The 13992-nt window shown below is 37.5% G+C and overlaps 4 protein-coding genes across 4 annotated transcripts; 1 reads left to right on the forward strand and 3 right to left on the reverse strand.

Moving 5' to 3' along the window:
- Window positions 1–38: 38 nt before the first annotated feature.
- Window positions 39–6803, reverse strand: LOC117576071 (elongation of very long chain fatty acids protein F-like). Its single transcript, XM_034260607.2, has 3 exons — window positions 6730–6803; window positions 739–993; window positions 39–682 (listed from the first exon to the last, which is right to left on the reverse strand). Exons 2-3 carry the CDS (start codon window positions 946–948, stop codon window positions 119–121), a joined length of 774 nt encoding a protein of 257 aa, XP_034116498.2. The 5' UTR covers window positions 949–993; window positions 6730–6803; the 3' UTR covers window positions 39–118.
- On the reverse strand, window positions 2103–3171 carry LOC117576069 (elongation of very long chain fatty acids protein F-like). Its single transcript, XM_034260605.2, has 2 exons — window positions 2893–3171; window positions 2103–2829 (listed from the first exon to the last, which is right to left on the reverse strand). The coding sequence occupies exons 1-2, from the start codon at window positions 3100–3102 to the stop codon at window positions 2257–2259; spliced, it is 783 nt and encodes a 260-aa protein (XP_034116496.2). The 5' UTR covers window positions 3103–3171; the 3' UTR covers window positions 2103–2256.
- On the reverse strand, window positions 5733–6773 carry LOC117576070 (elongation of very long chain fatty acids protein F-like). Its single transcript, XM_034260606.2, has 2 exons — window positions 6475–6773; window positions 5733–6405 (listed from the first exon to the last, which is right to left on the reverse strand). The coding sequence occupies exons 1-2, from the start codon at window positions 6682–6684 to the stop codon at window positions 5842–5844; spliced, it is 774 nt and encodes a 257-aa protein (XP_034116497.1). The 5' UTR covers window positions 6685–6773; the 3' UTR covers window positions 5733–5841.
- Window positions 6804–9042: 2239 nt separating the features above from the next.
- LOC117576251 (nuclear RNA export factor 1-like) lies at window positions 9043–11311 on the forward strand. The gene is made up of 2 exons (XM_034260878.2): window positions 9043–10518; window positions 10589–11311. The coding sequence occupies exons 1-2, from the start codon at window positions 9446–9448 to the stop codon at window positions 11091–11093; spliced, it is 1578 nt and encodes a 525-aa protein (XP_034116769.2). The 5' UTR covers window positions 9043–9445; the 3' UTR covers window positions 11094–11311.
- Window positions 11312–13992: the final 2681 nt, after the last annotated feature.

Genomic DNA, 13992 nt, shown 5'->3' on the forward strand with positions numbered 1-13992 from the left:
TTTCGGTATATTTATTTGGTACATTTTAATAATACCTCTTTTGCACTGGTATGCTTTAATTGAAATTGTCAGTCGAGCGCAACCGACTGTAGCTTTCTGACTTATTTCGATTAATTTGTCAATTAACCTTAGTAGTTTTTTTCTTGAAATAGGATTTTATGTAAAAGTTGGTGAACATAACTAACATAAGGCCTGACATAAACAATACTATAAAGATCAGTGGAAAGGGAACCTCACAGTCTTTTTGCATAAGCGTCCATACGCTGTGACTAAACATTAAGATGAACTGAACCATTTGCAGAATGGTTACGTATTGTTTCCACCATATACTTTTCTTAATATTTGGATTTTGAGACGAAAGATAATAGTAGATATACATCACTGTGTGTGTAAAGGAGTTTAGAGTTCCCGTTAAAAAGAGGTGTCCTCCGTATCCATATAATCTAATGAAGAAGTGACAGGCAGTAGGCATATAGACATGATGAATTAGATGCAGTAAGGTAATCTGTTTATAGCTTTTCCGTAGCACAAAGAAGACCGTGTCCAGCAAATCAAGGATTTTGTTGAGAAAGTACAAGTAGAGAATTATGCGCTCAGTGTTCTTCAATTCGTGATCAATTGGCAACATCACAATGCAGCTTAAATTTGGATAGGCTTCACTCCAAAATATGAGGTGTGAAAACTATGCAACGAACAAGTCAAATTAAATTCATGGTTGAAATGTATTCTATTACTTACCCACAACAGCAGAATAGTATTAAATATAATCTGAAATATATTGTACACTTTAAGGACACCGCGCAGCTTAAAGGGTTCCCGATTTGCCATAAGCATTGGTCCGAGTTTCAGAACAAAGACTAAATACACGATTATCGTTGTGGCATTGGGCCAAAAAGGGCCAGTGAATGGCCATGGCACAGGATCGGCTATAGGAAATAATTCAAACATTTCAAATATTAATTTAGAATAAGCTCTTAATAATCCTCGTTCCACCTAAATTTTAAAGTGTATTATTTGCTAAGAAAATAGTTGTCAGACTGAGAAGACTGAGAAACTTTTCACTTGTTTATATTAATTGCTAAATAGCCCCAAGGACCTGACCTCATCGAATTACCGCAGTCGATGTGCATGAACAGCTAATTATTTAGTTTGCAATTTAAAAAAGTCATTACTTTTCTAAGATAGGCATAAATTTTATATAATATTATACTGGCTTGAAATACCCTCTAAAAAACAAACTTCACAAAGCAAAAATTATTTTCTAACAACAAGAATTCAAAGAAACGGAAGGATCCTAAAAATATTGAAATTAGATCTGAGAGGCCCGATTCGCACTACCCAAATGCACAACAGTGCGAAATTTTCGTTATTTTTTTCCTAATTAATATACATAAATGACATCTAAGAAAGTTACAGTCGAGTGTACTCGATTGTGAAATACCCGCTACCCATTTTGAATAAAAGCAAAATATTGCGCTACTATTCTCAAAGTATACCATTAATACTACAAAAATACTGAAAATATAACAGATGGTATATTTGGTATATCGATATAGTAGCCCATTCAAAATATGCCATAGACGGTACAATATACCAGATTGTCTGCCAAATGTTGCTTTGGCTTTTGCTTAAGAGCCCTTTTAAGTAGGCTTTTGCCCATACAAATGTATTTCTTTAATAATTTCGACAATTTTTATCTGATCGTAACCAAATTTTCAGAAATCAAAATTACTATAGTTATTATTGTATATACCAAAATTATATACACTAGCTTTAAGAATACGCTTGTTATTCTATTTTTGTTGATTTGCGGGCCGGAAGTGGGCGTCGTAAAAATAAACAAACAAACATATTAAATGCTGTCGAAAAATTATAGTTTTATCTCTTATAGTGTCTGAGATCTAGGTGTTCATACAGACAGACAGACAGACGGACATGGCTAGATCGTCTCGGCTGTTGACTCTGATCAAGAATATACTTATAGAGTCGGAGGTGCCTCCTTCTACCTGTTACATACATTTCCTGGCACAAAGTTATAATACCCTTCTACCCTATGGGTATCGGGTATAATAATGATAAAAATGCATAAAAACGCTGTCAGGTCTTATTTACTTTGGTTGACAATCTGATATATTTTGTAGTCAATGATAACTTGGTAATATACAGCAGCCTTCAATATATTTTACAGAATTCGATAAATTATTCGGTATATTTTAAGACTTATTCCATAATGTCTTGCACTCGATCTTAGCTTTCTTACATCCTTCGATTAGTAGTAGTAGTATTTTTCTTTAAATAGGATTTTATATAAAAGTTGGTGAACATCACTAACATAAGGCCTGCTATAAAAAACACAATAAATATCAGTGGATAGGGCATCTCACACTCTTTTTGCATAAGCGTCCATAAGCTGTGAATAAACATCAAGATGAACTGAACCATTTGCATAATGGTCACGTATTGCTTCCACCATATGCTTTGCTTAATATTCGGATTCTGAGATGACAGATAATAGTAGATATACATCACTGTATGCGTAATAGAGTTGAAAGTTCCTGTTAAAACTAAGTGACCTCCGAATCCATATAATCGAAGGAAGAAGTAACAGCCTGATGGCATATAGACATGATGAATAAGATGAAGTAAGGTAATCTGTTTATAGCTTTTCCGCAGCACAAAGAAGATCGTGTCCAGCAAATCGACGATTTTGTTCAGAAGGTATAAGTAATTAATTATGCGGTCAATGTTCTTCATTTCGTGATCGAGAGGCAATATCATAATGCAGCTTAAGTCGGGATAAGCCTTACTCCACAATAAGAGATATAAGCCCTATGAAAAGAATAAGTCGAAATATGATATCGTTTTCAATATGTTATTCATTATATTACTTACGCATAATACCAGAATAATATTATATATAATTTGAAACAAATTATACACTTTAAGGACACCGCGCAGATTAAAGGGTTCCCGATTTGCCATAAGCATTGGTCCCAGTTTCAGCACAAAAATTAAATACGCGGTTATGGTTATGCCAAGCGGCCAAAATACGCTAGCGAAGGGCCATGGCACAGGATCGGCTATAGGAAATAATTCAAACATTTCTAATCTTTATTTGTAGAGTGCTGAATAGGATCAAAAATCCATGTTGCACTTCGTCTGCCGTTCAAATTTAAAATGTGTTATTTGTCAGACTAAAAAAGTCTTTTCTATAGTTTATCTGACCCCGTCTAATTATCGAAGTTAATGTGCATGAACAGCTTGTTATTTAGTTTGTTATTTCAAAATTTTATTACTCGTTTAAAGTAGGCATTAATTTTATCTTGTACGTACTTACAATACCCTTTAAATAATAGAACTTGTTACGCAGGCTCAGACTCGGAAAGGATAGTAGCTAAAACGACGGTAGATACTAAAACCTCTGATGTCGCTTATATGAATGCATTAATTGCAGAAGCCAACAGCAACCTGAAATGTAGAGGTGAAATATCTTGAAAAAATGTTACTCACGGCGCTCCTGATTATCGTAGCAGAAGCTCAGATAGTCCCGGACATTCGGAGAGGACTCGTTACATTTCCAACTTTGTTAGTGATGACCTGCTAGACAGACAGTGGGCCGTTGAAATGCCAAGCATTAGGCTTTAATGATGCATAAGAAATGCTGTTAGATTAGTGTACATATCGATGTTGTTACCGACCCAGTTCACTTCAATTTCTTTGTCGACTGATTTGAGGAATACAAAAATATTATGAGAATTTGTAATTTATACAAGGATATTTAAGGATATTCCATTACGGGAGACATGGTGAGTACATATCCAAAATCCATGGGGTGATCGCAAATTTGCTGGATTGTCAGATAAGTTGGGATAAGTGGCTCACACTTTCTAAGCTAAAATCGGTCTTTACCTCCCTGAGCTCAGGATATGCGAGACTTTGCCAGTAGGTACACACCCCCACTTCACCTTTGTAAATCAGACCTCGATCGTCTTGGAGATCTATTTGATGCCTGTCATTATCTGGCAAGGGGTCATTGGCATTGCCGGGATTTATTACTTAAGGAGCTGAAGTAGTCATGTGGGATGACTTCCATCCTGCCTCAGTCTATTTTGCCGTTGTCCATTTATTGTTCACTTGCAGTTGGTGCACTTGCAATCGTTTAGAGGGAATAAATTTCGAGTTTGTATTTGTTGCAGTAGTATTACAACTGAGGTGTGATTGCTGGTGACCCTGTTTGGCAGCAGACACATACCGACTTTTGGATATATAATATATAATATAATAATAAACTGCTAACACTATGGCTTTTGAAAACCTAGGAAGCCGACACGTTCGAGGAGGGTTCAGTCAATGATTTTAGCTAACCTTCGTTTATTAGCTATGGGTAAAATGGTATTATAACTTTGTGCTAACCGAAAATGTATGTAACTAGCAGAAATATTCGTATCCAACCATAATTTAAAATTTTTGCAACGCCCGGTTCTGCCACCGCATAATTTTAATGATAGATTCACGATTTGGCACATACAATAATAACTATAGTCACGGTTGCCACTTCAAAAATTTTTAATGAGCCAAAAAAGATTAAAAATGGGCCAATTTTAATAAAAACGAACCAAATTTTTATTTATTATTTATTTGTTTTTTTTTTTTTTTTTAACTGTTATCATAAGAAAGTAATATAAAGTTTAAAGTTTAAGTGAGACATATCATGAGTATATTATCTTATCCTTGCTGCTAATTGCAAAAAATTTTCGATCTGCTGCAGCAGAGCTGTGTGGAAGTGATAATAGGTTGTGTACAAACTTAATGAGATCTTTAAACACACTTTTATTTAATCCATTTGTAATCATTGAAATGTTATCCCAAAATAATTTTATATCAGTTTAATGTATCGTTTGATAATTTCAGCATTTTCCACAAATTTATTATTTTGTCAAATTCTGATTTCACTCCTTAGCGGAAAGAACTTTGGCAGGTGTTATTAAACCCAAATTTGTATGTCCTTTTTTTGGGAAATCAAATCATTGTGTTATTTGGTGAATAAGTTCCAAATAAAATTGTCCCATTATTACTTTAATGCTGATGCATTGTTGTGCACTAAACCCTATGAATATTTCTTCAACAGGCAAAAAATATATTTCTAGATCACAAATATTTAATTCTACTAAATTCATATTTTTAACGTAGTCCTGATTTACAATGTTGCTTAAACTTAGCTTCATGCTGCTTTGTAATCTTGCATACTATTGTAATATGGCTGTTTGCCGATTCAGACTGAAATTCAACGTTTGAATCACTAATGATTTTTGAAATGTAGCTTAAAAATAATAAGTAAATTTTAATCTCTACTTAGCCATGGATTGAGCTATCTCTTTGGGCTTAATGTTATTTACTTCCAAAACCTGAGCCAAAAAAAAGAGTTGAAGAGCATTCCATTGCTCCAGAATTCACGAAATAACTTTCTCTAAAATTAACCAACGTGTCATGGCTACTCCTGAAATGGGGCTTTATATTTTACAATACAATTACAATCTTCTTGAAATTCTTTTAAATCCAATGTTCTTTTTAGACTAAGCGAAAAATATGAATATATTTTACGGCACAGCATTTTTAATTCGTAAAAATGAATTTAGTAAGAATTCTTTTTACTCTATGGTATATCTAGAGTGTATGTGTAGTATATAGAAAATATACCGATTGATATACTTTAGTATTTTTCGATTTTCGATAAAGATAATAACGCTTTTGCATTGGTATCATTTTATTGAAATTGAGTTGGGGGTATCTCTCAGTCGAGCATAACAGATTGTAGCTTTTTAACTTGCTCAGATTATTTAGTCAATTAACCTTAGTTGTTTTTTTCTTAAAATAGGATTTTATATAAAAGTTGGTGAACATAACTAACATAAGGCCTGACATAGACAACACAATAAAGATCAATGGATAGGGAACCTCACAGTCTTTTTGCATAAGCGTCCAAATACTGTGACTGAACGTCAAGATGAACTGAACCATTTGCAGAATGGTAACGTATTGTTTCCACCATATACTTTGCTTAATATTCGGATTCTGAGACGAAAGATAATAGTAGATATACATCACTGTATGTGTAAGGGAGTTGATAGTTCCCGAAAAAAAGAGGTGTCCTCCGAATCCATATAATCTAATGAAGAAGTGACAGCAAGTTGTCATTACAACATGATGAATTAGATGCAGTAACGTAATCTGTTTATAGCTCTTCCGCAGCACAAAGAAGACCGTGTCCAGCAAATCAAGGTATTTGTTGAGAAAGTACAAGTAGAGAATCATGCGTTCAGTCTTCTTCAGTTCATGATTAATTGGCAACATCACCATACAGCTTAAATTTGGATAGGCTTTACTCCAAAATATGAGGTGTGAAAACTAAGTAAAGAATAAGTCAAATTACATTCACGTTTTTAATAATAATTTTTTTTTTTTGCTATAACTTACCAACACGAACAGAATAGTATTAAATATAATTTGAAATATATTGTACACTTTAAGGACACCGCGCAGCTTAAAGGGTTCCCGATTTGCCATAAGCATTGGTCCAAGTTTCAGAACAAAGACTAAATATACGATTATAGTTGTGGCATTGTGCCAAAAAGGGCCAGTGAATGGCCATGGCACAGGATCGGCTATAGGAAATAATTCAAACATTTCAAATATTAATTTAGAATAAGCTCCTAATAATCCTCGTTCCACCTCGTCGAGCTTGTCACTAAATTTTAAAATGTATTATTTGCTAAGAAAATAATTGTCAGACTGAGAAGACTGAGAAACTTTTCACTTGTTTATATTAATTGCTAACTAGCCCCAAGGACCTGACCTCATCTAATTACCGCAGTTAATGTGCATGAATAGCTAATTATTTAGTTTGCAGTTTAAAAAATTCATTACTTGTCTGAGATAGGCATAGAATTTATGTTGTACGCGCTTACAATACCTTATAAGTAACAGAATTTGTTACTAAAAATAGTCTTTTATTTGAAAAGAACAACATTCGAGACCTGAAACTTTTTAGATAGATGGATAGACGACGTAGAATGAAATATTGTTAAAGTGGTTGCTGTCAAACTCATTTTCCATGCGGCACCGAATTTTGCCAGTTTTGTACACGGAATGAATTGCTAATTAGCAGAGGGAGAGGGAGTTGCGAAGAGGAAGAAGAAAAGCATAAAAATGCCTAATCATCATTTTTGCATAATAATTTTTTGAAAAAGATTGTTTCATGGCTACGCTTCCTGCGACCACAATAGATGGGCTTTCAACCCTAAAAAAAACTTTCAATGAATGTGGATTGCCTTTGATAAGACCCCGCCACTGCGACTCCCCCTTCGCCCCTATTAAGTAATGTGAAATCCTTTGTGTGTGTCGGGTTGTCCTGACAGTGCTATCAGAGCGACATGGCATAATTATTAATAAGAATCTGAGGCTCAATCCATATTCGAATCGTTGTATAGAAACTGAATTCAGAGTTGAGAATTTAGGAAAATTAATTTATGACACGCCGCGCACATTTTCCATTTGCCACAGTGGAAAAACGTGCTATGATTTTTATCAGCACGAGCATTTTTGCTCTGCTTTCCCTTTACCTTCTCCTCGGCCTCTGACTGTCTCTTATTTCAACGTACGTATTATTTTTAATCCATTAAACAAATGCCATGTTACGGGCCCGCCTGTTGTGCCGCTTTCCCTTCTTCTCCCTGTATGTCTGCCACTCGCTTTGTGTATATGTTCGTTATCAGTAAATGGTCAAAAGGGTCTTTGATTTGCTGCCAGCATTATGCCGCCTCGGGTCCGTTTAGAGTTCTGGATTGGGGGTAGAAACGCCTCCGTTGTGCAAGTGTGTGTGTGTGTGTCTGTGTTGCATGCAATCAGACAGTTTTCCCTATTCGAATCTCGAATGCTATGGGCGAGACATTTGTTGTGTTCACGCTGAGTTATCATGCATAAAGAAATTTATCTAAGGCCGAAAGGAAAATGAAAATAATTTAATGGCATCGACATTGCCAGTTGTAATCATTAATATCTTCAGCACACAACAACTGAGTCGTGAATAATGCCAGACGAATACGAGATTTCGAGTATCGATCAATTGTGGGATTTGTTTCAATTGTATATTTTTTGGGTGTTTTTTTTTTGTTGTTTTTCCAGGTGCATTCAATTATTGGATGCGACTAGCATGTGTATCGAGTATCGACATTGAGATGACATTCATTGGCCTCACTTGTAACCCTCTTTGCCGCTGTTGGCCGTCATCAAAGTTGGTCAGTTGACCAGTTGGTCCTTAAAGCTCACTCACCGCCATTCACAGCTCAATGAGCAAAGAGCTCTCAAAATAAGCACAAAGCCAGTGCTTGCTCTTCATATTGGTCTAAAGCAAAATCATCAAAGTAGAAAAAGCAAGAGCGAAAGAGTAGAGCGCTTTCAGCGAGAAGTTACCCTGCAAATAAACGAATTCATACAGAGCTAAGTTCATGCAATATTTCTATGTACCCACGGTTGAAATCTTTGTAGAGTATTTTCAGCGAACAAAGCAATTTACTGAAACTACAAGAGCGTCTCTAATTGTTAAGTAAGCATAATGTGTGTAACATATGGGCGAGAAAGTCGCTTGGACTTTGAGTTGCACAGCGACCCCATCGCGATACGTTAAGCAGAGCAGCGCAGCGCAGAGTAGAGTGGACTCGTAGTATACGGAAAATTAAGTACACAGTCTGTGGGGTTTGCTTGGGAATAGCACAAATAAATTGGCAACATGTTGGAACTAAGAAAAATAAAAAAACGAAAAATAACCATAAAGAAGATATGCCAACCATAAAAAAAGGGCTCACAACAGTTTTTGTTTTTTGTTTTTATTGTTCATCATCATGTGGCAAGTCAACAAACTGTGTGGCATCGTTTTGGGGATGCTTGTTGACTGTGAATCTCATCTCGTTGTAGACAAACAAAGAAGCAGCATTCAACATGCAAAATGAGCAGATGAACAGAGTAGCTAATTGTGGCTGGGGATTCGAAACGAATCCGAATCTGAGCCCTGGTATGAAAAATACATACTCGTATTATTCTTGAAATGTTTCAACTTTGTCATCTTGTCGTTCAATGCCTTTTGAAGGCAAAGGAAGTGGAACAAATTGGACAGTAATTAAAAATATAGGCAAAGATACATGTAGCAGATACAGATGCAGATACATATTACTCCCCTGAGTACAGTTAGTAGCCTTTTGTTATATTACTCCCTTGAGAATTTTCTCTGATTTTGCTCAAATTAGTTGCATTTGTTGTGTATTTTTATTTAAATTTTCATTCCTACATTTACTACGACACATTTATTAAAAGTTGTTTGCTTTTCTTTGATTTTCTTGTCTTACTTTGTCATCAATTTGTATTGTAAATTGAGAAATTCCATTATAAAATTATGAACAAGGAGAACGATGCTGAAAACTTTTCAGCCCAGCGATCGAGTTCATCTAAAGAGGCAACTGTTAAACACACTTATCGCCAATATCCCTATGGACGATATGCCATTCCGATCAGTCCTTACGGCTGGTATCGCATCCTCGTCTACAGCCACAAAAGCGGCTACAGTAATGCTGAAGTATTGAATAAGCTGCGTCGAGCGGTGGCGCCTCGAAGGCTAAGGATTTACTATCTGCAGGAGAGTGGGCAGCTGGAGGAGGAGCAGGAGCAAGACAGATTTGCTACCTTCACATTCTATGTGGATAGCTTCAAGTTAGCAGCAGACCTCCAGCTACGTGGACATTGTCCGCCTGTGATTGGAGTGAGAGTCGATGATGAGCCGCCAAGGATTGAAGTGAATGACATCTATCGGGAGAAGTTACGTCAGGTGATCTTATCACGCTATAATGCTGCGAAACGTAGGTTGAATCTCTCTCGATTCTATGCCGATGATCAGTTAAGGGGCGAGTTCTGTGCTCTGCAGCAATTTGAGTGTCTTGAGGCCATCATTGAGATTATGGCACAGGAGATGCCGAGATTGCGTCACCTACTGCTGGACAATAATCATCTTTGTATTCTGGATGGTTTTCGTAGCATTGAGAAGCAATTTCCCAGACTGAAAAGCATTTCCCTGCAGCACAATGAGCTGAAGCGACTGCGCGAGTTGCGCGTCTTTGAGAAGCTTAGGAAACTGGAAAAACTAAACGTGAGGCGAAATCCGTTGCCGCTTAACTATGAGCAGCATCTGGTCATAATGATGCCGCAACTGCGCAAACTGAATCGCAGAAGAGCCACCAGATGGAGGAGGGTGATCACTGTCAGAGACACTGACTCAGATAGCGATGTGGAGAGCGTCGTAATGCCAAAGCCCAGCAACTTGCATCGCGACCAGCAGCCTGGAATTCGGAAATTTGTGCGTCGCTATCTCAAGGCATTTGATGGCGATCAGCGAAGTAGCGATATGGAACGCTTTTATCACGACAACGCTTTGCTCTCGCTGACCCTGGCCAAGGATCAAGGATCAGCAGCATGGTGAGTGAAGTGCCACAGTCACTTTCATTTCCACTACTCAACTCTTCTAGCTTTTTTAATCTTTTCTCAGGACCGCTCCCTATGCTACCTTTGATCGCCAGCTTTTGGCAACCCGCCAAGCGATTCACGAGTTGTTCACAGCATGGCCGAAAACACAACATCGGGCAGCTACAATGACCTTGGACCTGATGCTGGTGCAGCCGAAAATGTTGTCTGTATCGATTACCGGTACTTTTATGGAGAAACAGCAGCAGCAACAGCAACAACGACATTATATGCGCACCTTTGTGCTGTCGCGGAGCCTCGAGACTGACGACTTTCGCATTGCCAATGAGCTCATCCATCTGGATCGTGGCACGCTGTTCAGTCCCAATCCCAGCCAGCGCCATCTAATGACCAGGCTATCGTCGGCGACGCGATTGAAATCTCGCTGGTGCTGCCAGTTTCTCAAGGATACCAATTGGGACTACCAGCAGGCTTTGTTGGCATTCCAAGCACTCCTTCGTCGTCGCCAGCTGCCCAAGAAGGCGTTCACTGGCAAATGCGCTGTTGCCCAACCCAAGTGGAGGCTGTGACGTCAAACTTGAATTTCTGTATTTCTGTATTCCCAATGTGCCCGCAGGGAAATTGAAAATTCCACTGATTATGCTGATTACATTTTATTTGAATTTGTCGTGAGTGTATGAAGAGTCTTATGGCTGGGACATTCCATCATTGCATAAATTCATATTATTTATCCCCATTTATTTCATTATTTATTTTTAAAAATAATAGTGATATCATTAAATATACAAATCAAATTGTATTACCATTAGCAATATATTTAATTTGACTTAATATGACTTACTTTTCTATAATACTTTCCAATTGACATCTAACGAATTTATTATTGATATTATTGACTTGGGTTGTCCATAATAATGTATTTTATATATTTTCAATAATTTCACAAGACCCAAAAGGTTTTATTAAATATTATCCATACAGAAGAAATAATAGTGAGATCACAAAATATTCCGATTGCTTAATCTAACTGTGATAATATTTTATTTATATTCCCTAAATTGATTACAGTATTTATTTCCCAATATGTTCGTAGGTAAGATTAAGAGAGAGCTTATGTAGGAAGCTTTCATAAGTTATATGAGTAATGTTTATTAATGTCAGGGAAATTGATTAATTTAATTTTAAGTTTAACAAATTTTGTATCTTCAAAGATAATTTCAACAGTCAAAGCTTGATTGCAATCTAATCTTTAATATACCTCAACTATGGCTCTTGTATTATTCCAGACAGATTTGGCTTAAGATTTGTCATATGAGCAGCTGACTGAGGTGCGAATTAACTGCAGCTGAAAGAGTATTAAATGTTCTGGTTACATTAAGTTTCTCCCCCCGCCCAGGTAGAAGTCAAAACTGAAAAACTCCGTTTCCCGTTCCCCGTTTTTCGCTCCCTGTTTCGTGTTGGGCATTTAACTTGTCGTTAGGGTGAATTTATAAGCAGCTTCAATAACGGGCAAAGGCAACTGCGACGGCTGTTTGGACGGGCGTCAGGCATTCGTCCCAGCCTCGATTGCCGGTCGCTGTCTCCGTCTCCGTCTCTGCCTCTGTCTCTGCCACCGTCTCTGGATTTGGTTCGGCGTCAGTTTTTGGCCTCGGCCTCGGGCACGGCCTCGACAACAGCCTGGCCACGCTTTATTATCATCTGCCCCTTTTTTGTAATTTTTTTGTTTGCCGTTTGTTACTTGTCGTTGTAGCTGTTGTTGTTGTTGTTGCTGTTGTTCTGTCGACGTTGACTGCATTTCATTGAGCGTAATTCCGTTGCTAATGATTTTTGGCACACGTAGCGCTACTTTCGAAATTAATGCGCTATAAAACAGAAACAACGGCAGAAACGGCTGCAGCAACGACACTGAGAAATGGGCGCTATGTGGATAGGAAATTGCCTTGCCAGACCGACAAACGGGGCTAGTGACGCGGCGCGTTTCGGCGCGGCGCAATGTGACGCGACGTGGCAAGGGGCGATGTGGCATGCGGCATGCGGCGTGCGACGCGCAAACGTGCAACGCTGTGCGAGGGCTGTGCAAATTTAATGAAACTTTCTGTTCGAATTGTTTTTCACAGCTTGACGATATGCGACCTCAAAGCGAGTGACGAAGCCAGCAATACACACTCATACAGTGGGCGAGACAAGGATGCGACGAAGACCAGGAAGTTCGCCACGTTTGCCATCGTCTCTGATAACAGAGTCCATCTCATGCGTTTTTGTGTGTATATTTGTGGTTTCGCTTTTCCTACCTCTGCCCCCCTCTCCCCTTCGACCACTCGCTTTTCCCTGCATAAAATTTCCATATTAATTCATACAGCCTATGGCTGATTATCGACGTCGTCACCATCATCGCCATCTCCATCTCTATCACAATTGCCATCACCATAGCCATCGTCATCGTCGTCGTCATCGTCGTCATCGTTAGCCAACGTCGTCGGCTGTGGTTTCACAGCAAATTTTCGTTGTTATATTTTTTATGCAGAATAATCTAAATAGGCATTATTTATGCATTCAGCGCACATTCAGCACGCAGATGCCGCATGTCGAGCACTCAAATTCCTCCTAAACCCCGCCGCGCCCGTATCTCAACCACCCTGCTCGGATTCGCTTTTCATTTGTATTTTAATAAGACCACAAAATTACAGATACAAATGGAATACGCATATTAATTTTCATATATGAATGCACATAATCTAAATCAGGTCAACTTTAAGCCAAGATCTCTTCAACAATGGCAGCTTAACCTTGACTGGAAATAAATGCTAATAAATATACTCAGTGAGCATCATTCACATGAAATATTAGTTAGTAATCATGTTTAACGAGAATTAAGGTGCAATTTTGAATTAGTGCTTTAGTGGTTTTCCTTTTTAACATCCAAGTGGATTTTAATAGTTATGTTGGAATGGAAAAGCTCAAATGAAATGGATTAAAAAATTCGGTATATTTATACATATATGGGTAACAGGTATTTCATATATCCAAGTGAATTAAAATAGTTCTTTTGGGATGAAAAAGCTCAAATGAAATGGATTAAATTCTCAGAGAATATAAAACAAATAAGAAAGTTACAGTCGAGTGTGCTCGTGTGTGAGATACCCGCGGTATTTTTTCAAAATATACCAAAAATACAAATATACTAAAAATATACGGTATATTTTCTAGATCAATATAGTATTACATTCAAAATATACCATCGACGGCACAATATACCAGAGCAACTAAGACATCTAGTAAGTAGGCGTCCTTTCCCATACAAAAGTTTTGCTTTTATAACTTCAACATATCTGATCGCAATCAAATTTTCAGAAATTATAAATACTATAGTTATTATTGTATACCATTTCGCAGCTGTAGCTTGAAAAAAACGCTTGTTATTAGATTTTATTGATTTGCGGGGGCGGAAGAGGGCGTGGCAAAAATTTG

This window comes from Drosophila albomicans, chromosome 2R, assembly GCF_009650485.2.
Source record: "Drosophila albomicans strain 15112-1751.03 chromosome 2R, ASM965048v2, whole genome shotgun sequence".
Taxonomy (NCBI): Eukaryota; Metazoa; Arthropoda; class Insecta; order Diptera; family Drosophilidae; genus Drosophila; species Drosophila albomicans.